General features: G+C 64.6%; 3 protein-coding genes across 3 annotated transcripts; 2 read left to right on the top strand and 1 right to left on the bottom strand.

Moving 5' to 3' along the window:
- Positions 1-2: 2 nt before the first annotated feature.
- On the bottom strand, positions 3-4,774 carry CHLRE_10g447767v5 (uncharacterized protein). The gene is made up of 6 exons (XM_043066912.1): positions 3,635-4,774; positions 3,190-3,406; positions 2,557-2,973; positions 2,264-2,377; positions 1,842-2,026; positions 3-1,618 (listed from the first exon to the last, which is right to left on the bottom strand). Exons 1-6 carry the CDS (start codon positions 3,976-3,978, stop codon positions 925-927), a joined length of 1,971 nt encoding a protein of 656 aa, XP_042920309.1. The 5' UTR covers positions 3,979-4,774; the 3' UTR covers positions 3-924.
- A 533-nt stretch (positions 4,775-5,307) lies between these two features.
- Positions 5,308-9,793, top strand: CHLRE_10g447735v5 (uncharacterized protein). The gene is made up of 6 exons (XM_043066911.1): positions 5,308-5,638; positions 5,772-5,841; positions 6,085-6,218; positions 6,486-7,354; positions 7,468-8,812; positions 8,965-9,793. The coding sequence occupies exons 1-6, from the start codon at positions 5,399-5,401 to the stop codon at positions 9,193-9,195; spliced, it is 2,889 nt and encodes a 962-aa protein (XP_042920308.1). The 5' UTR covers positions 5,308-5,398; the 3' UTR covers positions 9,196-9,793.
- A 94-nt stretch (positions 9,794-9,887) lies between these two features.
- CHLRE_10g447700v5 (uncharacterized protein) lies at positions 9,888-23,129 on the top strand. The gene is made up of 20 exons (XM_043066910.1): positions 9,888-10,177; positions 10,945-11,047; positions 11,234-11,526; positions 11,682-11,736; positions 11,986-12,586; positions 12,833-14,344; positions 14,595-15,058; positions 15,305-15,422; positions 15,595-15,894; positions 16,134-16,438; positions 16,607-16,623; positions 16,887-16,989; positions 17,216-17,365; positions 17,552-19,126; positions 19,341-19,667; positions 19,876-20,181; positions 20,368-20,681; positions 20,836-21,155; positions 21,297-21,469; positions 21,582-23,129. Exons 1-20 carry the CDS (start codon positions 9,975-9,977, stop codon positions 22,296-22,298), a joined length of 7,956 nt encoding a protein of 2,651 aa, XP_042920307.1. The 5' UTR covers positions 9,888-9,974; the 3' UTR covers positions 22,299-23,129.
- The last annotated feature ends 747 nt before the right edge of the window (positions 23,130-23,876 follow it).

Below are 23,876 nucleotides of genomic sequence, written 5' to 3'. Positions count from 1 at the left end.
GTCAAGGTGCGGGGCGGTCGTAGGGGCCGTGCTTGGGGCCGTGGCCTCGTGGGCAGCAGCGGGATCACGCAGCAGCCCCAACCGCAAGGTTAAGACTCAAACCGGACGTAGGGTCACCTCACACAATGACGGCCTGCCAGCGTGCACATTGTCTGTACTCCAATCCGGACCATCATTCTCAGCCGGCGCCTCTGGCTCAGAAATGCGGCACCTGTCGCGAGCTGTATGGACCAGGGGGTCCCCTGGCTGGTATGGACGTCAGAATATTCGCTTTGACCCGCACGCATTGCTCACTGGAAACAAACACTCTTCGTAATGTGTGCGCATGTGTTCTATGGTACGTGCCCACACCGCCACGCATGCAATACACCAAGCACGCAAAACAGGGCATAACCTTGAAACGTCACACTTGCGGCACACCGTGGCAGCACGTAACCTCGCAAAATTGACAATAAAGATACATACTCACACAACAGATTATGGCACGTCTTCACAAGAAGGACACTGTACAGCCCACCCACATCAGCGGACTGTCACTGTCCAGCCGACCGGGTGCATCCGAGGCGCTGTCGCCATCGCCGGGTTCCCACGAAGCAACAATGCGTTTGGTCTACGCCTAGTCAGGCGATAACCGGAACGGTACAAGAGGGCTGACGCTGGATAGACCACAGGTTTATGAGCGCTCGGTAAATACAGGGCTCTTCGGGCATCTTTGTCGAGAGCATCTTCCGCAACAACAGCAGGACGATAACAGGTGTTCACACTAATGGCACAACAGGATCACAGGGCCGGATCAACAGCCAATACTTGCGCCGTGCGGCATGACCGCTTCACCGAACAAGCAGTGGCGCTCGATGCGTTTACGTAAATAATACGCGTCAACAAAGCTGACATGACTTGCTGCACAACAATTAGCCGTGATCATCACATGCGTGAGCGCGCCGCTGGACGGGGCGGCACGCGTGCCTGTCCCACTTTGCCATAGTCCTCCTCCTCGTCCTCCTGCTTCCGATCGCTGCCTCCCTGCTCCTGCTGCCCCTCGTTGGCCCCACCGCCAGCCAGGCCGCAGCTGCTGTCCTCGCCCGAGCCGCCGATGGTGCCACTAGCCGCCGCCGGCACCACACCGCCGTTGTGCGGCACGGCAAACACCATTGCAGTGGCAGCTGCCGCAGCCGGGCTTGATCCCACACCCATGGTGGCGGGTGCGCCACCGCCCGATTCTTGCAACACAGCCCCGGTTGCCGCTGCGCTCGTCGCAAGCCACTGGTCCGGTCCTAATACGCCCACCGTTTGCGGCTTGCCCCAGCTCGAGCCCTTGCCCGCCGCCATCCTCTCACGCTGCTGGTGCCGTGGCGGCGGGGGCGGCAACAGCCGCAGCCGCGGCTGCAGCGGCAGCCGCTGGCCGGCCCGGCCCGCCACCTCTTGCGCCGCCTCGGCTGCCAGCTGCTGCAGCAGGGCGGCGGCAGCGCGCAAGCCGCTGTCGTACGCGCCGTGCGCGGTGCCGTAGTGTGCGCGGTGGGTGGCCTCGCCGGCGAAGAACAGGCGGCCGGCCACGGGGCGCGCCAAGTCGTCCAGGGCGGCGGTGGTGACGCCGGCGGGGATGTAGGTGTACGACATGCTGCGTACGGCACGCGGTGTGCGGGTGGAGGGGTGTTGTAGGGTAAGGCTCAGCAGGCGGAGCGGGGCATCAGGTACGGCGGGGCCAGCAGCAACACGCTTTGCAAGGAGCATGATGGGCGAACGCTCAAGGCAACGGCGCCTCCGTGATTGTTTCACATACGGTAGCCCGCCGCCACTGCGGCCTGATATAGCGTGCTACGCCCCGTCACAGCATTCCTCACCGCGAGTGCGGGTCGCTGCCCCAGCGCGTGACCAGCGCCGCCCACGGCCGCCGCACGCGGCTGGGTCCGTACACGCCCGCCAGTGCCGCCAATGCGCCAGACACCGCCGCCTCATCAGACAGCGCCTCCAGCGCCGCGGCCTCCTCGCCAAGGTTGAAGGCGATGAGGACGGGCGCCCCCGTCACCTGGAGGGGGTGAATTCATGGTGATTCAAGAAGTGGAGTTGCAGCCAAGCACAGTGAGGGGAAGGGTATGTGCCCGAGCCCAAAGAAGTAGTCCTTCTAGGGGAGGGGCGCGTGCAGCAGCAGCCGGGGAGGTGAGCGCAGGGTGGAAGCAATGCCAGCGCCCCAATGCGTACGCACGGCGCTCCCGCGGGACTGGGCGTGACTGGGCTGGGCTGGGCGGGGCTGGGCTGGTCGCACCTTGTGCAGGTTGAGGAAGTAGCTCCAGCGGCCGGCCTCGTGGGGTCGGGGCATGCGGTAGATGAAGGCGGTGTTGTCCCAGAACACGTCAGCGGGGTCAAAGTACATGATCACCTGCATTTCATCACACATTGCGCATGCGTGAGTGGAATGGGCTGGCGCGCGCACGGATTGCCTTACTGGTAGCTGGGGTCAACACATTTGCACACCGCATCTCCAAAAATGAACAGCCCTCGCACATGGCCGTATACCACACCACCCACTCGTCCCCCTCCACCCACCCGCCCACACACCTTGTTGTACACTGCGGTGCCCAGCGCCCCAATGGCCGCCGCCTTGGCCGGGTCAGTGGCGCCCAGCGGCGGACTGAAGGCCACGCCGCCGGACCGCAGCACGCCCAGCGGCAGTGTCACCACCGCGGCACGCGCGTGCAGCGTCACCAGCCGGCCCCCATCCACCGCAACGCCCGCCGCGGCTTGCGCATGGCCAGGGTGCTCGCTCGGCACCAGCGGCTGCGGCGACGCTATGTGGACTGTGACAGCGACGCCTGCGCCTGTTCCTGAGGCGCCGCCGCCGCCGCCATCGTTATGTCCGACTCCGTATCTGATGTGTTTGACCTGGTGTCCCAGCCTCACGTCCAGCCCGGCGGCCAGTGTGCCCACCAGGCCACTGTAACCGCCCGGCAACACCACGTCGCCGCCAGGGAGCACCTGCGTGGGTACGCGTGCGCGGGGCGTGGGCGTGTGTGTGGGTGAGGACAGGGCGAGCAGAGCAGGCAGCAGGCTGCACGCGGCATAAGCGAGCCGCTGGCGACGGCCTAGGCGAGCTGCTGGTGTTTGAGCAAGGGTTGCTTTTGGTTCTCGAGTCCTTGTTCCCTCGGGCGTGTAACCCGTCACCCCGCCAGCACCAGTGCCAGCCGCGCCTACCTCCTCGTCCAGGGCCGCCACGCCCATGCTGTGCATGTCGCCCGCCCAGTAGTGCTCCATGTGGTTGGACGCTGCGAAGGACAACGCCACGTGCTGCGCCGGGCTCAGGCCAGCACAGGCGGCGTAACGGTCTAGCGCCACACTCAGCGGTTGCAGGGCCGGCTGGGGGTCGGGCGAGCGCAGCAGCGAGCGCAGATGCTGCTCGAATGCATTGTAACTGCGGGGGGAGTGCATGGCAGGGCATAAGGGCGGGTAGACGAGGATGTAGGGCCTGGATGTGACATGTCGGGAACCTGGGTGCCCCAAATCGCGGCGCGTCTGTCAACGCCTGTCAAACTTCCGGTTGGAACCTGGAAAACCCTAGTGCGGCCCCGGCACATGCGCAGGAGCAATAGACAAGCTTATCCGGTGCTGTAAAGCCATCCACTCCAAGCAGGGGACTCACATGTCTTCCATCTCCGAGACGGCCGACGGCGGCAGGCGGGTGCCGCCTGCGGTGTAGGTGGCCGCGTCAGCGTAGTCTGTCGGCGCGGCTCCGAGACCGGCGCGGCTGGCGAGCGCAAACAGCGGGTTGGGCGCCTGCGCGCTGCCAATGCCGTGAATCCAGGCCGCGCCGAGGTCGACACTGGGGCCGTGCGGCCCAATCTGGACGGTGTGGATTCGCCCGCCCACGCGCGCCCGAGACTCCAGCACTGCAACACGCAAGCCATGCCGCTGCAGGGCGGAGGCCGCTGCGAGGCCGCTGATGCCCGCGCCAATGACTAGCACATCTAAAGGTTCGTCTCGCATGTCTCGAGCTCCCGTCTCGGCATTAAGCCGTGCTGGCGAACGGTGCTCCGAAACGTTGGCCATGCCGAGAGGTCTGGCGCGCGCCACACGTCAGCGCAACGGGCTCGTTCCGGTCCAGGGACGCGGCAGCTGTCGACGCCGCTTCGAGTACAGCACGTACCCACGTCCAGCTGTTCAGTGTGGTGCTGCCGAAGGACTGGGGTTGTTCACCCAAGTAACGACGCGTCGGTTGACGCGCAACTCTTCAGAGTCTCTTGCCAATTGTGGCATCCCGATTAGCTAATTTTGCACGCTGCGAGGAGCCCATCGCGACTACGCACACGCACGAGAGCAGGATTGAATGCAGGGGTCGCTTGGACGTCATTTTAGCTTGTTCAGCACGCAAATCTTGAGGGTGTCAATGTGAACGTATAACTTGTAAGAGTAGAATAGCAAGCACTTGCAGCTACGTTCGGATTCAAACTGGCATCACCAGATTCGTCGTGCATTTGCGCAAACTCCGCATTTGGCTTATTTCAAGAAATGTTGCGCTGAAACTATATTAACGAAGCCGAGCACCTGGTATAATGCGGGCAGTAGCCGCCGGTGGCATTGTTATTTATCGCGGATTAGTATGCTCGCTGCCGCCGCTGCGCTGCATTTGCTACTCGGCGCATTGAAATGATTGGTCTTGTTTGCGGGCCTGATCAGCTAAGCCACCATAATCGGATGCGAATGAGTAAAGCGACGGTATGATGTTACAGGGTCTCACGAACGCGTCAACGTTGATGGGTCTTGAACCTGTGCCGAGTCCTAAAATTCCGTATGCCCAGAAGTCAAGATACTGCTTCGAAGCTGTGTTGCACCGGCCCCAGCGCTGCCCTTCCAGCATGGCAGCAGTAGCAGTTAGGTGGAGGCGGGGTCCTGCGGGATCTGGCCAGGTCTGGCTTGGTGCGGGGGTCTCCCAAGGGGTCTCCAGGCCCCTGGGCCACCTTGAGGACAAAAGCTATATAATGCATCCTCCCATCACAGTGTGCACACCGGGCACATGGCCGTGGAATTGAATACACTCTCACATCTGCGCGACTTCTCCTATTCCTTCCTATCCCTCCAGCTCAAACCAGGGGTGCCTCAAACCTCCCCCGCTTGTCGGACTGTCCCTTCACTTGTAATCCGCATCCTCAAACCTCCCCGGTTCCTCCGCCAACATTACAGCACTGCGCCCCTTCGCGAACCGAGCTCCCATTCCATGGCCCCACCCCACACAAGTCCCTGCCCTCGGGTACTGTGTAAAACCGCATGGGCTCGCTCGTTGAATCCGATGGTCCCAAGCACACCAAATAGCTAAGTAACGAAAGCATTGTGAAGTGCGTTTGCATGAAGCTTTGATGATAATAATGGAAGACAGGTCCGCTCGGCACGCGGCCCACTTGTTTTGAACATGGCTGAGCCAGTTTACTGCGTGCCCTCGGAGGTGCTGTTTCGCAACTATGCAAGCACCCCGGGACCTTTGACTCGCAATCTCCTGCTGAAGAACACGACAAATGCACAATTGCAGACCGTCATTTCCTACCCGTTCTCGCCCAGCTTTCGCTTGCATATTCCGCCTGAGCAAAAAGCAGAGCTTAGGTCAAATCCGCCTCATGTGGTGCTAGAGCTGGGCCCAAACTCGACCGGCAGGGTGTGTGCCTGCAGTAGTCCGGGGGCCGGGGTGCTCCACGCAGAGCTCCTGGTGCGGGGCTGATATGCCTGCCGCTCATCTGCTGCTGGACTTTGTCACCTTGACTGAAAACTCCTGTAAACCGGCTTTGCAGGTGATTCTGGAGCTCAAGCCGCCTGAGGCTTCGGCGGATGGCAGCGGCCCTCTCGGCGGCCACTTCCAGGGTAAGGGCACGGGTCAGGCCTGTGCCGCCAGGACTGGTGTCCCACAATCAAAAACAGCTTTCACGAGCTGGTGAAATAGCTGTGCAGCCAGCACACAGCAGCAACTGTGTCAAGTCCGACACGGGGCGGCCTCAGGTGTCTGCAAGCAGCAGTCACTGCGCGCTTGCGGCCTGCCTATGTGTGTTAAAGAGCAGTGGCCTGCCTATGTGTGTGTGTGTGTGTGTACACGTGTGTCGCTTGCAGATGAGCTGGTGGTGCTGTTTGGCGGCGTGCGGCAGCTGGTGGTCCCCATGCGGGCCGTGCACCATGGGCTGGAGGGCACGCCGGCGCAGCAGAGCGCGCTGCTGACACGCCTGGCCTACTGGCCCGGGCAGCAGGTGGGAATGATGCGGCGTACAGTTGTCCGGGCTGGCAGGCTGGAGGCTAGGGGTAGATGGGTTGACAAATTGTGGTTGTCATGTTGCAAGGGTGTGCAGGCTGCGGAGATGCGGCGCCCCGGATTGTGGCCGGGCCGTGGGCCGAGAGCTGGCGGCATGGGGCCGGGCCGTGCGACATCAAAGACGCCATCGCAGCTGTTTGACCTGCCAACGTCCTTCACTAACAAGACATGCACACACGCATGGTGCCGACACAATGTCCCTCAGGAACTGGACGCTCGGAGTGCCGCCTTCACTGATGACGTGACAGCCACCTACCCCGGCATCACGCCAGCTCCACCAGCACATGTGCCGCCACCGCCAGCGCCAACGCTGCCGCTTACGCAGCAACAGCAGCAGCCAGCAGGGCGACCAGGGGCGGGTGGTGTGGGGGGCGGGCCGGACCCCGCCGACCCGCTGGCTGCCGCATTCCTTGGCATGCAGCCGGGGGCGGACCCACAGCACCAGCAGCAGCAGGCGCCGGCAGCACTGGTGGGCTCGAGATCTGGCGCGCCGCCGCCCATGGCGCCGCCGCGGCAGGCGGTGGAGCTGCCGCCGGAGGGCTTCTCTCAGGCGGACGCGGCGGAGGCGGCTGCAGGGGCGGGGCCAGATGCGGGCCAGGCCGGCGGCGGGCTGAGTGAGTACGGCGACTTGATTGAGGAGGATGACGACGCCGTCAAGCGGCCGTTCGTGCTGACGAAGACGGTCAAGGTGCAGGGCCGTGTCGCAGTGGCGGTGCCCTCTGGCGACGCTGCCGCTCTGGCCGCCTCCGCTTCAGGCGCCTTGCCCCCAGCAGCAGCCGGACACGGCATCAGCGGTGGCCGTGGCGGTGCTGCGCCTGTGGGCACTGCTGCCGCGGCGGCGTCGCTGCCGGTCGGGGACCCGCTCAGCCGTACCAGCAGCGGCAGCGGCAGTGTGGGCATTGGCGGTGGCGGCGGCATGCGGCCAGGGTCGGCTGGCAAGGCGGTGTTCGTGCTGAATGGCAAGCTGTACGATGCGAGGGGCAATGAAGTGGACCCAGCGGCAGCAGCGGTGGGGCCCGGTGGCGGCGTGATGGTAGTGGACTGCGGGGAGGTGACGACACCTCGGATGTCCAGGTGGGCCGGGCAGGGCAGTGCTGTTGCTGCTGTTGTCCGGGTTTCTGCGCTCCGCCGGGTTTGCTTGAGGCCATACGCGTTTCAACGGCGCATGTTTCCCTGCTCCTCTGCAGGCCAAGCAGTGCCTCCAATGCCTCGGCAGCTGCCGCCGCCGGGGCAGGCACGCCGCCGCGCCTGGCGGCGCCGCCACTGGCGCCGCTGGCTGTCGGCAGCCCAGGGCCCGGCTCCTCGGCCACAGGTGGGCGGGGCGTGGGCGCGCTGGCGCCGCTTAAACATGGCGGTATACCTGTGGCGGCGGCGTTGCGCCCCGGTAGCGCCACAGGGGCCGCTGCCTTCATGGGCGGCTCGCCAGGGCCACTGCGTCAGCCGCCAGCGCCGTCATCCGCGGCAGCGTCGGCGCCGCCGCCGGCCGACGATCCGCTCCGCGCGGCGGCCCTGGCGGCAGCCATGCGCGAGCTGGGCATCACGGACCTGCCTACGCCGTCATCTTCGGGGCGGCCAGGCGCTGCCGCGTTGCCACAGCCGCACCCAGCTGCAGCGCACGCGCAGGCCGGCGGGCAGCCCGACTGGCCGCGGCTGCAGGCCCGCGGGCCACAACCGCCCCTACCCGCCAACGGCAACATGCCGTCGTACGTGCAGTACGGCTTGCCGCCCAACTACCGGCCTAGCAGTGGCCGGCGGCCGGGGTCCGCCAAGCCGCCGCCGGCACGCAGCGCCCCGGCGGCGGCGCCAGCCGCCGGCACCGGTGACGATGGCGAGGCGCTGCTAGACTACGACATGGATGACGAGGACCGCAGCCGGTATGACGACGGCGACTTTGAGGCGCGGCTACAGCAGCAGGTGGAGTCTAACGTGCTCAAGACAGCGGGGCCAGTGGCGGCGCCGCCGGTGGCTCGCACCGCCGCGCCGGGCGCCAACAAGGCGGCGCCGGGCGCATACCTGCCGCCGCGTGCCGGCGCGGCGACGTCGGGCGGGCTGGGAGCGTCGCCCGCCGCCGCGACGGCGGCGGCTGTGGCGGCCGGCTCTCGACTGGGCAAGGCGACGGCGGCCATGGCGGCGGCGTCAGCCGGTGGCGGCGGCGGCGCAGCGGCGCGCAAGGGCGCAGCGGCGGCGAGTGACCAGGATTACCCAGAAGAGTCCGAGTTTGAGTTGCAGCTGCAGCGACAGATAGATGACGCCAATGCGTTTAGCGCGGGAGGAGGGGGAGGGGGAGGCGGGGGCCTGGGTGCAGTGCGTGCTGCAAAAGGAGGTGGCGGCGGCGGCGCGGGTTGGCGGGGCCCCAGCGGCTCAAATAGCACTACTGGGATGGGTGCGGCAGCGGCAGGGGCTCCAGGCTTGAAGCGCTCCAATTCAGCAGCCAGCGCGGGAAGCGGCGGCACGCCGCCGTCGTCAGTAGCGGCCGGGGCGCAGGGCGCGGGTCCGCGGCGCGTGTCTGCGGACTCCTCGCCGGCGAGCAAGGTGACTGCCTCCCATCGGGTGTGAGAAGCGGGTTTAGTAACCAACGTTGCCGCTTTATGTACGTGTGAGTCGGGCACCCACCTCTGCCGACCGGTGTGTTCATACGCATGCACTGAGCTACACTCCGCAACTGCACCTGTGCTTTCTCGCAGGGGGGCGTTCCCGTGGCTGTACGCATCAGCGCAGGCTCCGCGCCGCGGCCGCACGCCGGCGCGGTGGCGGCATCTGGCTCGCCTGCTCGTCCGCCCCCCGCGCCGGCGGCGACCGCCGCAGGCGCCAGGGCCTCGCCGGCTCGCGCGGCAGCAGCTGGCGCCGCAAACGCTTCTCCGGCGAAGGCATCGGATGTGCAGAGGCTCAAAGCCAACTGGGATGCGCTGGGGTGAGCCCTCAAGGCCCGACTGCTTTTACGATCCGACTTCATCCGACAGCACGGGCTTGGGAGGTGTCAGGTGTGAGAACAAAGTAACTGTGATGTAAGGGTACCCGACGTTGTCAGGGCTTGGCTGCCATGACCGACAGCTTCACCCTCGGGCCTCGGCAACCCCTAGTGTTCGCGTTTACAGCACTGTTTAAGTGAACCAGGGCAGTGTGTTTGCGATGTTACGGCAGGAAACGTCAGGGAGGTATGCACCCCTGAGGGCTGACCTGAGCCACCACTCTGACAAGGCTAGGATGTGGCCGGCATGATCAGTCCGGGGTGTGCCGCTGTGACCAGCTCACAGACATGCTGATCCGGTACAATGGGTGATGACAGCCGCGTGCAGGACATTTAATGAGCACATCCGCTGTCGCGTAGATGTGCGCGTCGATTACACCGGTTGCTGCCAACGCTGCGAACGGGGTCGGCAGGCCACGGCACGGCTCGTAAAACCATCCTGATTCCGGCACGGCACGGCAGCAGACCGTCAGCAAGACTGGGATGACGGTTTTCCTGAGACTGAGATCGTGACAAACAAAGACGAGTCTATGATATTATCTGCTTGGACATTGATGCACATGCAACATGGCACAGTCGGGCACGCAATGAGAAGATGTTTCGCCCTAGCAAAACCCAGGTGCTATCCACAATTGTTTTCTTCTTTTACTACTCTGTCACTCTACATAACATGGCTGATATGACTTCTTGCGCTCTGCCCGACGAGGCAAAATGACATTAGTAGCCATGTGGCCTTGCTTGTGTCTCTTCTTGTCACTGTTTGCAGTTTGCCAAGGACATCAACTAGGATATGCTCGGCTTGCAAGGGGCGCAGCGAGCTCCCACGCCGCGGAGCGCTGGGCACACGGACGGAGTCTGGCGCAAACTTCAAGCGGCTCTGGCGCCACTGAAGATGCTGTGGAGGGTTTGATATCTGAAATTCGCGAAAGGTGAATACTTGAGGTTTTGAAGTTTGGTGTTCCCTCACATTCGCGTCCGTGATGTTCTGCTCCTAGTGGGAGCAAAGGAAGAACCGTATTCGGTGTAACCTGCAGCAAAAAATGTTAGCAGTTGGTTGTTGGGGGTCATGATACCTGCGGCTGTTGTTCCAGGTTGTTCTCTCAGGGCCAGCGCGATTGTTCGTAGGGTGGGAAGAAGGCACCCAGGCAGACACGCAGCACGCTGTGCACAGCGCTGTGGCCGGCAGCAAGTAAGCTGCACGCCCCCCGTGACCGAATACAGTATTTTGTGCACACCGCATAAAGTCACAGCAAGTGCGCGGGGGTCTGCGCAGCACAGCCACGGGGGCGTGTGTGGTTTCAGCACCAGCAGCGGCGCGGCCTGGACATGCGCAGGCAGCAGGGCGGCCTTGCGGCGGACGATGATCCACTGCGCCGAGCGCATCTGGCCCTGGAGCTCGATTTATGCAGGCCGGGTCACGGCCGCTTAAATCGCAGCCGCAGCCGGGGGATCGATGGGCGTGAAAGCACGGACGTTCACAGTTGTGGTGACAGCAGCTGCAGGTCGTCGACCATCGCGTCGGCCTCCTGCAGTCTACGCGAAATGTCCTGTCGACTCTCATTCATAGGGGTTCATGGCATGTGCGTGTGCTCTCATGCACAATCCACAGCATCTCCCAGACACGCACGGCACGCTTAGCGCCAATCCCGCGCAATACACTCACCCTTTTGCTCCTTTGTGTCGTCGCACTACACAGCCTTCAAAACCCTGACCTCAAGCTATACAGCCTGGCGCTGTTGGACCAACTGAAGTTGTCATACGCAAGTACGGCAGCCACATGCGGCGATCCCGACGTGCAGGTGCGGATATGCGGGGTCACTGTGTTACACACAGCCTGCTGCGTAATGTCCACTTGGCAAGAATACATACATCACTGGATCCATCCACTGCCCTGAGCCTGCTCCTTGAAGCGATCCTGGAAGCGATCTTGACAAGGCATCCTAACCCAAACCCACACGCTGCAAACAACGTCACATTGCCAACAGATCCACATCGTGTATGCGCTGCACAACATGATGCCCATGTCGGTCGACGCGAGCAAGTGGGCCGCCAGCAACAACAACCGCCTGCTCAACGAGACCAAAACAGCCGCGGCGCTGGCCAGGCTCAACAACAGCGGCTCTGTCAGCAGCGGCATTGATGTTGCCGGTGGCAGCAAGGTCAACAAGACGACGGGCAAACTAATCCAGCCGTCACTGCCGTATAACATTATTGTGGACACGGTCGTGCAAGACCGGATGCCCAGCAACCAGACGAACGTCCACTGGTTCTCGTTCGGGTGAGTCCGGGGCTTACGTACCGGTAACGTCACGTCACGGCCAGACAGCAGCAGGGTCAAACCAACTTCTAGTAAGGTTTGCGTACGTGCTTGCCATCCACAACCGCCTGCTTGCTCACCATAAGCAACCCGCTATCGCCACGGTTACTCTACAGGCCGGCGGAACCCGATGGCTCTCAGGGCCGTGTTGTTGCCTACGACGATTTCCAGGTGGGTTGGGTCTCCGCTCGTGCCGCACCTATTCCGTTGCCAGAGGCGCCCCTGTATATTGCTCAAACGCGTCTTCGGCGCATTGTTGCGCACCGAGCATACGGCGCACGGCCTGCATGCGCTGCCGCTGTGACAATGCTTTCCTCTCGCCCGTGGTCCCACATTCCGATGACATCAGGATCCTCCAGCTGCACCAGCAACCCAAGTGGCGTTAACCTTGCCCCGCTCCTCCTCCGCTCCGCCCCGCAGTCCTACTACGTCGGGCTGTGGGACTGGACGCGCGGCAACGGCACTGTAATCTTTGACTACGAGGCCCGGCCTGTGGGCCAGCTGCCCATAGGGCTGGACCCACTGCCCTTTGAGCGCGAGCCCCTAACCTGGATGACCACCCTGTACCGAAAAGACTGGCTGGCAGCGGCGCGGGCCCTGGTCTCGACGCCGGCCAGTGGCGGCGCTAGGACCCAGCAGCAGCAGGCGCCGGGTGTGCGGCGCTCAATGGTAGAATACCCCAGCCTAAACGCGTCGGCTGGCTCAGGTTTGGGGCCACAAACGATCGGCGGGGACAGCGGCAGCGGTGGCAGCGGTACCAGCACCTCGCGCCTGCCCCCAGCCGACAGCGGCGCTGGGGCAGGAGCATCAAGGGACGCTGGTGGCAGCAGCATCACGGCAGCGGCGGCCAGCAGCGGCGGCAGCAACCCACGCGCGACGACACCCGCATCAGCAGCGGCGGAGGCCCCTGCTGAGCCCCGGACATGGGAGGAGTTGTTGACCTTGGCGGCTGCAGTGGAGGGTCGGGACATGGACGGAGACGGCCAGCCGGACCACGGCCTGTGCCTTGACCTGGCCAGAGGTGCGGACCGGGATGGCGGGGGGCGGGGCGCGGCGGCTGAGTGTGGCGGATGTGCGCGCGAGGGCGGGTGTCGGTTGACGACTCACCATTAGGTTGCACAGTCGGTCACTGGATCAGGCGCGGCCAGGCGCTCGGTGCCCGCGTCAGGCTCGTGTGGGAAGTGGGAAGCGTGAGCTCTGTGCCCCTTTCATCACCGCCATCGTCAAAGCTCGTATCCATGGGACCCCATGCCCCTTGCCTGCGCAGGCTGCAAGCTGTGGTCTCTTCTCAGCGCCGTGTACGCGTCCATGGCCCAGACCGAGGGCCGGGCGCAGGGCGTGTGGTTTGACACGGGCTCCATGACCCCACTGCTGGACAACCCCGCAATGACCGAGGCCCTGGCGCTGGTGCGGCGGCTTGCGGCGCAGAGCTGGCCGCCGGCGGACTGGGACGTACTGGCGACCGGTAAGCCCGCAGCTGCCGGCAGCAGCAGCAGCAGCAGCAGCAACACCGGCGCAACTGCTGGCACCGGCAGTAGCAGTGGAAGCGCTGCTGCTAGCGCCGACAGTAGCAGCAGCCCCAGCTATGGCGGCGGCCCTACCTATGGCGGCGGCCCCAGCTATGGCGCTGATACCAGCGCCACGGGCGGGCGCCGGCGGCGGGCGCAGGACAGTGGCGGCGGCGTGCCCGTGTACGGGTCCTACGGCGGCTACGGGACCACCGCTGTCCTCACTGCGCCGGAGCAGTGGGTTGAATCAGACACCATCACCATAGACGACCCACCACGGCGAGACGGCGTCGGCGCCGGGAACACCATCAACGGCTACAACGGCGGCGGCTTCGGCGGCGGCGGCTTCGATGGTGGCGGTGGCGGTGGCAGCACTGACGGCTCTGGTGGCAGCGGCAGCGATGAGCTACCTGGCAGCACGGGAATGACCGGCGGGATGCTCTCTGGCGAGACATTCTTCGAGACGACCTACGCTCCCAGCGCCCCGCGCATGGCGCCTATGGTGCCTATGGCACCAGAGACCGGCACGGGCAACGTCATCAACGGCTACAACGGCGGCGGCAGCTGGGCGTGGACGGACGGCGGCGGCACTGCTGGACCCACGTGGACACAGTCCGACACCACCGGTACCACTGGCGGCGGCGGCTCAGGCTTGACTATGACTGACCCAAACGGCACAGGCGGCAGCAGTGACAGCAGCGGCTCAAGCGGGGGCAGCGGCTCGACCGGAGACGGAGAGGAGGACGGCCCCGACGTCATTGTGGGTTCGGACGCCGGCCCGGGTTACTTGGGCTTTGGCGGCAGCACCGGCGGCGGCACCGGCGGCGGCACCGGCATGTGGCAGTCGACACCGCTCGCGCCGGAGGCGGTGCCCATCAACCCAACCGTCGGTGGTGAGGGCGGCTTCGACCCGACTGGTGGCTCGTCCTTCTCCTCCTCCTCCTCGTCATCTGACGGCTCGTTGGGTGGCTCGTTCACTGGAGACTCTGCCGGTGATGGCGGCAGCACCTCTGGTGCCTCCGGTAGCAGTTCCCCAGCATACAGCTCCCAAAGCACCCCTGGCGCCCCGCCAAGGAGGAATTTCAACACCACGGGTGGCTTTAACCCCAGCGGCGGCATTGGCAGCAGCGGCACCATCGCATACGACAATCCGCAGGATCCGCCGACCACTACTGACGGTGGAAGCAGCAGCATTACAGGCAGCACGTTGGAGACCACCAGCGGCAACACAGGCGACATGTGCCCGCCCGTCAACCCGCACTTCAAAGCAGGTGTGATAGCGCCCACCCTAGGCCCTGGGCGCCCGCTGGAAGTAAGGGAGGCATGACAGGCGTTGCTGAAACGCATGTTGAATGCTTCCTGTCACCATGTTTAATGTACGGTATATGTGGCAGTAGCAAGCTGGCAAAGCAACCGGCTCAGCGCGTCGTAGGGGGCCTTGTAGCAATGTCGCTGGACTCAAACCTGGCCCTCACACATGTCACACACTCACTTGTATGCACGGCACATGCCCCGTCGCAGGCAAGTGCTTGTTCACCATCGATTGGGCGCACGTGCTGTCCTACCTCACCATGCCGGCCGCGCCGCGACTGGCGGGCCGCCTTGGTGTGGCTGCGGCGCCCGGCAGCGACCGCGTATGGCTACGGCCGCCGCCCTCGCAGCCGCCGGCAGAGTACTTCAAAGAGCTGCAGTCTAAGAATCCCAAACTGAACCGCCCGGATGCCGCAATTATTAACGGCACTGCTAACAGCACTGCAAACGGCAGCACTGGCGGCGTCACAAGCGGCCACCGGCTTCTGCAGCAGGCTGCTGGCAACGCCTCAGCACCCAATACCACGGCGCTGGCTGCAACACTGGTGTCTTGCAATGCAACCGGCCGCTGCCGGGGCTTCAACATCGCCACCAATGCCACCAACGCCACCAATGCCAGTAGCCCAGTCAACCGCGTCCCGCTGACGGCAGTGGCAGGGTTCTACCTGTTGCAGGTGAGACTCCTAGCCCTAGATGGGCGTGTGTACGTGCTTGTGTTTGTGCGTGTGTGCGTGCATGTGTTCGTGCGTGCACACCGCACGCCGCACACCGCATCGACGGAGCCCAAATGCCTGGGGTGGGGTAATTGGGGTTGTGTTGGGTTGTTCGGTAGCCTGAGTGGCACTCCCGAGCCTCCCTATCCCTGTGTCTGTCTGATAAGACGCCTTCATGCTGCCGTTTGCTCACACCCGGTCCACCAGGGCGAGCCGCGCCAAATGACCGCCCGCCAGTCGGACGCGGTGTACGAGGTGTTGCATGAGCTTGCATACGGCCTGCTGACGCCGTACGAAGGCCTGGTCAAAGGCTGTCGTACTTATGGTGAGAGCGCGTACGGGCACTTTTGCTGCAGCGACGGTGGTGCCACACACGTACTGAAGCTGAGACCCCGACCCCGATCGAGGCCCTGCCGCCTTCGCCTACGAGTCCCACAGCATGACATGCTGCACGCGACGCCTGACGCACACTGGTTCGTGTCCCCGCAACTCCGCAGGCGCAGCCCGCAGCGCCAACGCCAGCGCCACCGTAAATTTGACGGCCGCGGCGGGCCTTCATCCGGCGGACTGGCCGGGCGTATGCGACACGCTGCTAGCGCTGGAGGCGGGCAGTGCAACATGGGGTGCCCAAGACCTGGGGATGCCGCACAGCTCCGCCTACCGAGTGGCCCTGGATGAGGCCGCGTTCCGGGCCGCGCGGGCCGCCGTGGTGGCGCCGGCGGCCCTGCCGGGCACTGCAGCGCTGGACCGCGCGCTGGCTGCAAACCTGAGCGCCGCGTTCAGCTTCGTGCTCACATGTGCGTACACTGTGTGTGGGCTGGCAGGTTGGGCGGGCTAGGGATGGCCTGGGGCAGGGCGCGCTACGCATGCAAGGTTGCACCCGCAACGGACTCGAACGGCCGGGATGACCTTGGTTGGGATTAGTGACGGGCCCTATTGCGTGCACCCTATTGCGCTTAACCCGCTCACCGTGCCTGATCCCTGCCATTTCCACCACCGCTGCCCCCATTCTCCCCATTTTGCCCTGCCCTCGCAGCCATCCCCTTCCCCCGCACGCTCATGTCTATGTACTGGGCCTCCATTGGCTACACGCCGCCAGCCAACACGCCCTCCCTCGCGGCCGACATCGCCGCCGCCGCGCCGCCGCCGCATGGCGTCACCCTGAGCAGCGGAGAGCTGGCGATGGTTGTGGTGGTGCCGGTGGTGCTGCTGCTGCTCCTGGTGGCGGCGGCGGTGGCGCTGGTGCTTCATCGGCACCGGCGGCACCTTGGGCTGCTGAGTGGCAAGGTGCTGCCGCCGCGTCACGGCCCCGATGTCACCCTCGTCACCACCGACATCCAGGCAAGCCAAGCCGCCTGCCAGAACGCTTTGCCTGAACATGCGGCATGACTCTGTCGTTTAGTGAAGTGCGGTGGTCGTTGTTGCGCTGACCGTCCACGTTGCCGCTCTACTTACTCTCCTTCACTCTGCTGCCACGCATCCACCGCTCCCCTACACGTCTTCCTCCAGAACTCCACCCTGCTATGGTGAGGACCGCTTGGCGCGATGTGTGGGCCTGAGCACATTATGCAAGGCGGCGCGGGCACAGGGCACGAGACATGCGCGCAACGTAGCATGCCCTGATGGACCCAACTGCATTGTGGATCTCGGTACCTACCGAAGTTATGGACGCCGCTTGCACGTCAATCTGCCACGCACCTGCAAGCGCTTCCGTACGCGCGTGCGCCTTCCTCCCATCCCTCATGCAATTCGAACATGTACGTGTTCGCGTACACTTCCACACACACAGGGAGATGCTGCCTGCTGAGGTGATGAACACGTGTCTGTCTATCCACCATGAGGAGGTGCGGCGAGCGCTGGAGGCCCATGGCGGCTACGAGGCCAGCACAGAGGTGGGCGACATCGTGCGGGGGAGGCAGACACGCGCGGGCTGCTGCTACTGCTCCTGGCAAACCCGGCGTTCAGCACCCTGCCTGGCTTCAACATCATCGCGTGACTGGCCCAGCCAGCCCGTTGATCGGACGCGTAACTTCCTTCCTTCACTGGTCATTTTGACAGGCGCCTTATCCCTCACCGCCACCTGATGCTCCCTCCCTCCCGGCTGCACCTCACCTCCAGGGTGACGCATTCATCATTGCCTTCCACTCGGCCGCCGCCGCGCTGGCCTTCAGTGTGGAGCTGCAGCACCGCCTGCTGGACGCCGACTGGCCGCCGCTGCTGCTCGGCACCGCAGACGGCAGCGAGGTGTGGGCGGCGCCAAACCCGCAGGTGCGGCATAAGCGAAGCCCTGGCACGGCGGCACGGTGGTACACCATCGCCTGCAGTGCACTGCAGCCTTGAGTCATGATTGCTGAGGAGGCAACATTTTGCGTATGCTTTCGACTGGGGTGCTCTTGAACGGAACGCACTTACACGTGTTGTTTTGGGTTGTTGATCGATTCTTGGCGCCCGCAGTTATCCGAGCTGCTGATGGCCGCGCGCGCGAGCAAGGCGGGCAACGAGGCCGGTGGCTTCAGGAAGTCTGGCGGCGGCATGACGGCGGCCGCGGCGGCCCGCGGCACGCCATGCGCCCGCGCCGCGGCTGGCGTGGACATCATGCTGGGTGACAAGCCGCCGCAGCAGCAGCCACAGCCGCAGCAGTGGCAGCCGGAGCAGGAGCCGCAGCAACAGCAGCACAACACGCTAGCCGGCTACCCTTCCCTGTCTGGCTACGTGGCCGGGCCCGGGTCCTTCCCCGCCACACCCATGGCCGCGATGGCTGGTGCTGGCGGCGCGAGCGCGTTGCTGCCCGCCAGCAGCTTCCTGAACGGCTCCACCGAAAGCAACTGGCGCCGCTCCTTTGACAGCCCCTTGCCAGCCGGCGTACGGGGCAGGGACGCGCGCTCCCTCCCCTCGCCCCACACCAGCCAGAACCAGCTACAGCAGAGGCAGCAGGCACAGACTAGCTACGCCGCTACGGAGGCCGTGGGAGAGCAGCAACAGCAGCAGGAGCAAGCTGCGTCGCCTGTCATGCCGGCCGCTGCTTCCACGGCTGGCGCCGATAATCGTCAGGGGCCGCAGCAGTCGCTCGGCGCCAGTAGTGGGCTGTGGTGGGGCGCCGTCACGCGCGGCTTGCGGCAGGCCACGGGCGGCACCCAGCGTGCAGGTGCGTCCGCCGCTGACGCTGCCGACAGTGGCAACAGCAGGGGCCCTAGCTCATTTGGAAGCAACAGCTCGAGCCGGCCATTGGCGTCCGCCGCAAGTCAGGAGGTTCGTGGCGCACCACAGCTGCTCGGCCCCGCCGGCCCGGTTGCTGAGGCCGCCGAGCATACCGCTGATGCCGACGCCGCAGCTATTGCCGCCGGGTCGGGCCAGGCGCACACACGTGTTGACTCCGGGGTGCTGTCGGCGTGCGGCCACGTCAACCAGGCGGTTGTGGCGCAGGCGCTGAGCGAGCCGTCGCCCTGCGCGCCGCAGCAGGCGCAGCCGGCGCAGCCGGCGCAGCCAGGTGCGGTGGAGCAGGCGGTGGGCTCGGAGGTGCGCCGCGGCTCGCCAGTGTCGCCGCAGCAGGTGGGGGCAGCGCCGGACGTCGCGCCGCCCGCCCTGCACTCGGCGCCGCAATGTGCCGAGTATGTCGGGGTGGAGGCGGGCGCGGAGGGGACTAACATCCGCATGGGCAGCCGCGGCCACCTGCCGCGCTGGCGGTCGGGCCAGCACCTGCAACAGCTCCACTCGGCGTCCGGTGCGGCGCTGCTCGAAGACGGCTCCTCCCCTTTCACCGTGGCGGGGGCCGCCGGGTTCGGTCTTCACGGTGACGCCGGTGCTACTGCCACACGCACTGTGGGCTGCGGCAGTAGTGCTGCAGGCGGCGCGGGGGATGAGTCCATGAGACTGGCGCTGGCTACGGCTGTGTTTGGGGCAGGCGGCAACAATGCGGGGCTGGGGCGTGTGGGCGGCTTCCGGCGACTTCCCTTTATGAGCGCACACGCGGGCGGCTTCGGTGGCGGCGGACCCGACAATGAGCGACTGTCGGGCGCATTCCGTGCAGGGGTAAGTGAAGCGGGCTGCCTGAGGTTGCAGGCTGGGGATGCGTGCGCACTGTCTGCAGCGGCTGCAGCTGCCTCTGGGAGCGAGGCCAGCTGGGGTTGGGGGCTCCCCTCTGAGGCCGGCAGAGGCAAAACAGCAACCTGGCAGCGACAGCAAGACCGGTGCCACCCCTGAGCCCCATTCCTGCAAGTTACTTACAGTTGCATCTGCATTGCAGGACGACCTGCCCGTGAGCGGGCCGCTGCGCACCAGCGCCTACAACGGCCAGGGGTACGCCACCGGCCACCATCATCACCACCACACCGGACAGCAGCACCACACGCACACCAGCAACACGCTGGCGCACCAGACCAGCCGCTTTCTCACGCGGCTGCGCGGCGACTCAAGCACCAGCGGTGCCGCGGGCGAGGGCGTCGGCCGCGACAGCGAACCCCGCGGCCAGCTGGAGCTTCTGCTGAACAAGCTGCTGACGGCGGCCAGCATGGGCCGCATACCCGCGGCCAACCTAATGGCCACCTTCCAGCAGCTCTGGAGCGCGGTGCAGGTGAGGCGGCAGGGCGGGGGGGTGACTGTTGGAGAGGAAGTTGCGTGCGCGGCAGCAAGGCGGCATCCTACTCCTGCTTGGCAGCCTCTGCCGTCCGCTTTCTTGTTGTCCTGGGGTTCAGGGGCTGTTGCGCATACGCATCGTGCTCAGTTGCTTTGTTCCATGTAGCAGCTCGTGCTGTCCTCCTTTCCCCGTCCTGAATCCTCAGGCCCCCGAGGAGCCCTGCGACCCGCACGCCCCGCTCCAAGTGCTCTCCAACTCGGCCAACTCATTGATCGAGGACGGCGTGGCGGTCTCGCCCATCCTGGCGCTGCGGGGCATGCGGGTGCGCATCGGCATGCACTCGGGAGTGGCGCCCTCGGAGGTGGTGGAGACGGCGCGCGGCTGCTGCGAGTACCGCGGCGCGGTGCTCGCCCGTGCCAAGGCCGTGTGCGACATGGCGGGCGGCGGCGTCACGCTGCTAACGGAGGCGACGCACGCCGCGTACCGCTTGGGCCGGCACAAGCTGCCGCTGGTGCGTGCGCCGATCTGGTGGCTACTGTAGCAGCTGAGCAGCTTGTGTATTGATTAATGTAATGCTGCTTTGCTTACGCTCAGGAGTAAACCGACGTGCCGCCTGCTGGAAGCTGACCTCTGCCCTTGCCTCTGCCGCCCTCGTCGTGCGTGTCTAAATGTGTCTAATTGCACCCACGCACCGCAGATCCAGGTGTTGCATGTGGGCTCGCCACTGGGCTCACCCGCGGCAGCCGCACCACCCATCGGCGCTGGGGATGCCTCGGTGCGGCCGCGTGCGGCCAGCTGCCGCTTCGTGCCGCAGAACACGACCGCGGCCACACCCAAAGGAGCCGCTGCGGGCGCGGCAGGCGCCGCGTATGACGGCCCTGCGTCGCCCTCGGGTGCCACCCCTGAATGCGCGGGTGTGGCCGCCGGCGCGGCGCCGCAGCAGTCCCAGGAGCTCTTGTGTGTGACGGATGCCCGACTGCTACCACGCCACGGCCTTGTGTCGCCCTTCAGGTGTGTGCGTGCTTCGCGCCTAGGCAGGAGCGCTTTCTTGCTTCCGCCTGGGTAACTTCCGTGCGCCATACGCCGCAACCACTAACGTACCATTGAGTACAGTATCACATGACCCTGTTAACACCGCTTGCTGCTTGTTTGGATTCCCGCGCAGGCCCGGCTACTACCTGGAGCCGCTGTCCTCTCTGGCGGCACCACTGGGTGACATCACCGCCGCCTTCATCTACGTGTCGGGCGTCAAGGCATTGAGGCAGTGGGACGCGGCAGTGCTGGTGGAGGCGATGGCGCTGCTGCACGCCACCATCAACCGCACCGTGGCGGCGGCGGGCGGCTACGTGGTGGCGCAGGCGGCGGAGGGCATGAGCCTGGTGGTGTTCCCCGGGAGTGGCGCGGAAGCCGTGGCGTGGGCGGTGGAGCTGCAGGAGGCGGCGCTGGAGCTGCCCTGGCCGGCGGCGCTGCTGGAACATGACTACGGTGAGCCTCAGCCGGCGCGAACTGATGTTTGATGCTGTGTTTGCAGAGGGCAACGTAACCATGTCATTGGGCAGCAGGTTGCCGTTTGAGGCTGGTGATGCTGAGAGCGTTGTTTCTGCACCTGTGACGGCCCGGCCTCAGGCGAGGAGGTGTGGCGAGATGGCAGTGTGGTGCTGCGCGGCCTGCGGCTGCGTGTGGGACTGGAGACGGGGCCCGCCACTGCGCGCTTGGTGCCCCGCACCGGCCGCCTGGACTACACGGGCCGCACCCTCAACCGCGCCAGCCGCATTGCGAGCAAGGCCGCCGCGGGCACGGTAAGCAGGGGGGCGCGCAAGGGCGTGTATGCGCAAGGCCGGCGCAGGTTGCGTGCAAACTGGGCAGGTGCTGTTAGCAAGTTTGCTTACACTGGCCTCGTATTGTCAACAGGTCCTGATTAGCAGCGGGCTGTGGAAGCGGGCCCTCGCCGTCGCCAACACCGTGAGCTCCAACAGCTCTGCCGTTGCACGTTCCCGCACTGCCGGTGGTGGTGGCGGCCCAACCAGTGCTCGTGATGCAAGCGGTGGCCACGAGGGCGGCCATGCCGGCAAACAGCTGCAGCAGCTGCAGCAGCAACATCAAGAGCAACACCCGCAGCAACCGGTCATTGGAAGTGGCGGCAGCACCAGCAACAGCCACGACCAAACCGACAACACCAGTGTCTGTGACCCCTCTCCCGAGCACAGCGGCAGGATGCCGGAGTTGCCACGTTCCAAGCCTTCCAGCCCAGCGACAAGACACGTCAGCGAGCAACAGTGCCCCGGCTTAGCTGTCCTTGTTGGGCGCAACGCTGCCGCTGCGGCAGCCGCGCCGCCATGCGGTGGTGCCACCACCGCTGTTGCCGACGGCGGCAGCTGCCGCCGTGTCGGGGTCACGGGCTGCATGGCGAGCACTATGGCGGCGGCGTGCAGCGCACAGGCGGCCCACGCGGCAAGTGTGATTCGCGAGTTGGTGGGCAGCAGCCAGGGCCGTGCGCTGCTCAAGGGCGTGCCGGACCTGGTGGAGCTTGTGCAGGTGGAGAGGCCCAGGCTGCTGCCGCTGGCGGCACTGGAGGAGCTGGAGCAGCTGCTGCGCCGGCACAGCTCACGCCTGGCGCCGCTGATGTGAGGCGCGATCAGCGCCTCTGGGGTAGCTTTCGTAGGTTCGCTTGGGTGGCTCACGTAGGTCCCGTTTTCGGCATTCCACTTGGGTTTGAATGACCTGTTCTTGCAAGGCACGCCGCGTGTGGTGTCGAACGGTCAAGGGTCAAGGTTGTGTGTACTCCAGTCGCGTTGTGCAGCTTGAAAGGATCCATCTCATGTGTGGTAATCTACACCCTGCTGTTGTCTGAGCCCGTGTCAATTCGTTTCAAGTTACACATAGCTTTAGCTAGTCGGCCGCAGTACGCATGCTCGTTTGGGTTAGTGTGGTCCATGCGTGCCCACCTGTGTCGACAGATACGCGGGTTGTCGGACGGAGGTTAAGCCTTGCGTACCGACGGATGGTGCTTCATCGCTTGAGGTCCAAGCGGCCCCACTTTTTGCCCAAGCAATGCATGCATAAAGTGTGACACCCACGAGGAGAATTAGCTCGTGCCGCCAATGTGAAGAGTTTTCCCCCATGCGTGAGTACCATATCAAACATTCTGATGAGCTGCGGTGTCACTGCGGTGTGATTACGCAAATTATTACCGTACTTGTGCAGTGCGTTTATGCCCCCTCCTGCCGCCGCGCTGCAGTCGAGCGCGGTACCTCTTGATGCTTTCACGTGTTTACCTGCCTGCCTCTGAACAAGAGGCGCCATGCATTATCGTGCTAGCCAGCCTAAAGCTGCCATTATATACTTTGCGCAGTCATGGAGTGTCGGCCCAGCAGGTGTCCAAGATCGAGTGTAGCCTTGCGATACTCATTATGGTACTCATCGTGTTAAAGGTATTCGCAGTTGTAAGCCCGCCGTTACCCAACCTTGGATCCCTGGCGCGCCCACGGGCCCTTGGGGACAACCACGTGCATACAGTCAGCTGTCAGCACACTCAGCGCTCGTATCTTCCTTCGTTCGGAACGAAATTTGCCCAAAAAGGCCTCTGGCGGACGAAATTTTTTTGACCTTGACTTGGAATTTCGGCCAAAACGCACGGGATCTTGGGGGGTCTTTCGGCAAATAGACGCAGGGGGGGGGTAGTTTCGACTGGGAAAGGCCCCATGTTCTAAAACGAAGGAGCTTGACGAGAGGACTCCAAATCCACTTTCAGAGTTTCAATCAGGGTAGTAATTGCAAAGTTATGGGCCCTCAAAGTTCAGGGTCGGTCGTCGGGGTTGGGGGTCCCCAAGGTTTCGTCACGCGGATGTGGGTGGGACTGCCAGATTTCGTCTCTGCGCCCTAAACGCCCCTCTAAACGCTCCGCCCATTAGCACAAGTACTAGCACACATTAGCGTGCACATACTAAAGCATTTGCAGAACGTTTGGCCTCTGGAAAGCGGCCGCATGTCCGTCCACATCGGCATTGTAGTAGCGTAGAGCCCCACTCGAGCGTCTCTCACTGGTGTAATGGAGACTATGCGATCTGATGCTAACGTGTAACGGCCAAGGCTTCGTGTGGGTCATGGCGACAAGGCTGCCGCCGGCCATCGAGCGTGACATGAATCCCGGGATTCCTCACATGATCCCGGGAGAAAGTCGACCAATCTCTTCCGGCACACAATCCC

This window comes from Chlamydomonas reinhardtii, chromosome 10 (assembly GCF_000002595.2).
Source record: "Chlamydomonas reinhardtii strain CC-503 cw92 mt+ chromosome 10, whole genome shotgun sequence".
NCBI classification, from domain to species: Eukaryota; Viridiplantae; Chlorophyta; class Chlorophyceae; order Chlamydomonadales; family Chlamydomonadaceae; genus Chlamydomonas; species Chlamydomonas reinhardtii.
This window is presented reverse-complemented; position numbering and strand designations above follow the sequence as displayed.

Bases quoted from the DNA above. Each gene is read 5' to 3' on its own strand.
- CHLRE_10g447767v5 (XM_043066912.1), bottom strand. From the start codon at position 3,978: ATGCGAGACGAACCTTTAGATGTGCTAGTCATTGGCGCGGGCATCAGC. The intron at 3,407-3,634 runs GTGAGTCCCCTG...CTCCCCCCGCAG, and splicing joins GTCTCGGAGATGGAAGACAT to TTACAATGCATTCGAGCAGC. The intron at 2,378-2,556 runs GTGTGTGGGCGG...GATGAAATGCAG, and splicing joins GCACCGCAGTGTACAACAAG to GTGATCATGTACTTTGACCC.
- CHLRE_10g447735v5 (XM_043066911.1), top strand. From the start codon at position 5,399: ATGGCTGAGCCAGTTTACTGCGTGCCCTCGGAGGTGCTGTTTCGCAAC. The intron at 5,639-5,771 runs GTGTGTGCCTGC...CCGGCTTTGCAG, and splicing joins GCCCAAACTCGACCGGCAGG to GTGATTCTGGAGCTCAAGCC. The intron at 6,219-6,485 runs GTGGGAATGATG...AATGTCCCTCAG, and splicing joins CCTACTGGCCCGGGCAGCAG to GAACTGGACGCTCGGAGTGC.
- CHLRE_10g447700v5 (XM_043066910.1), top strand. From the start codon at position 9,975: ATGTGGCCTTGCTTGTGTCTCTTCTTGTCACTGTTTGCAGTTTGCCAA. The intron at 16,990-17,215 runs GTGGGCGACATC...CCTCACCTCCAG, and splicing joins GCTACGAGGCCAGCACAGAG to GGTGACGCATTCATCATTGC. The intron at 21,156-21,296 runs GTGAGCCTCAGC...GCCCGGCCTCAG, and splicing joins GCTGCTGGAACATGACTACG to GCGAGGAGGTGTGGCGAGAT.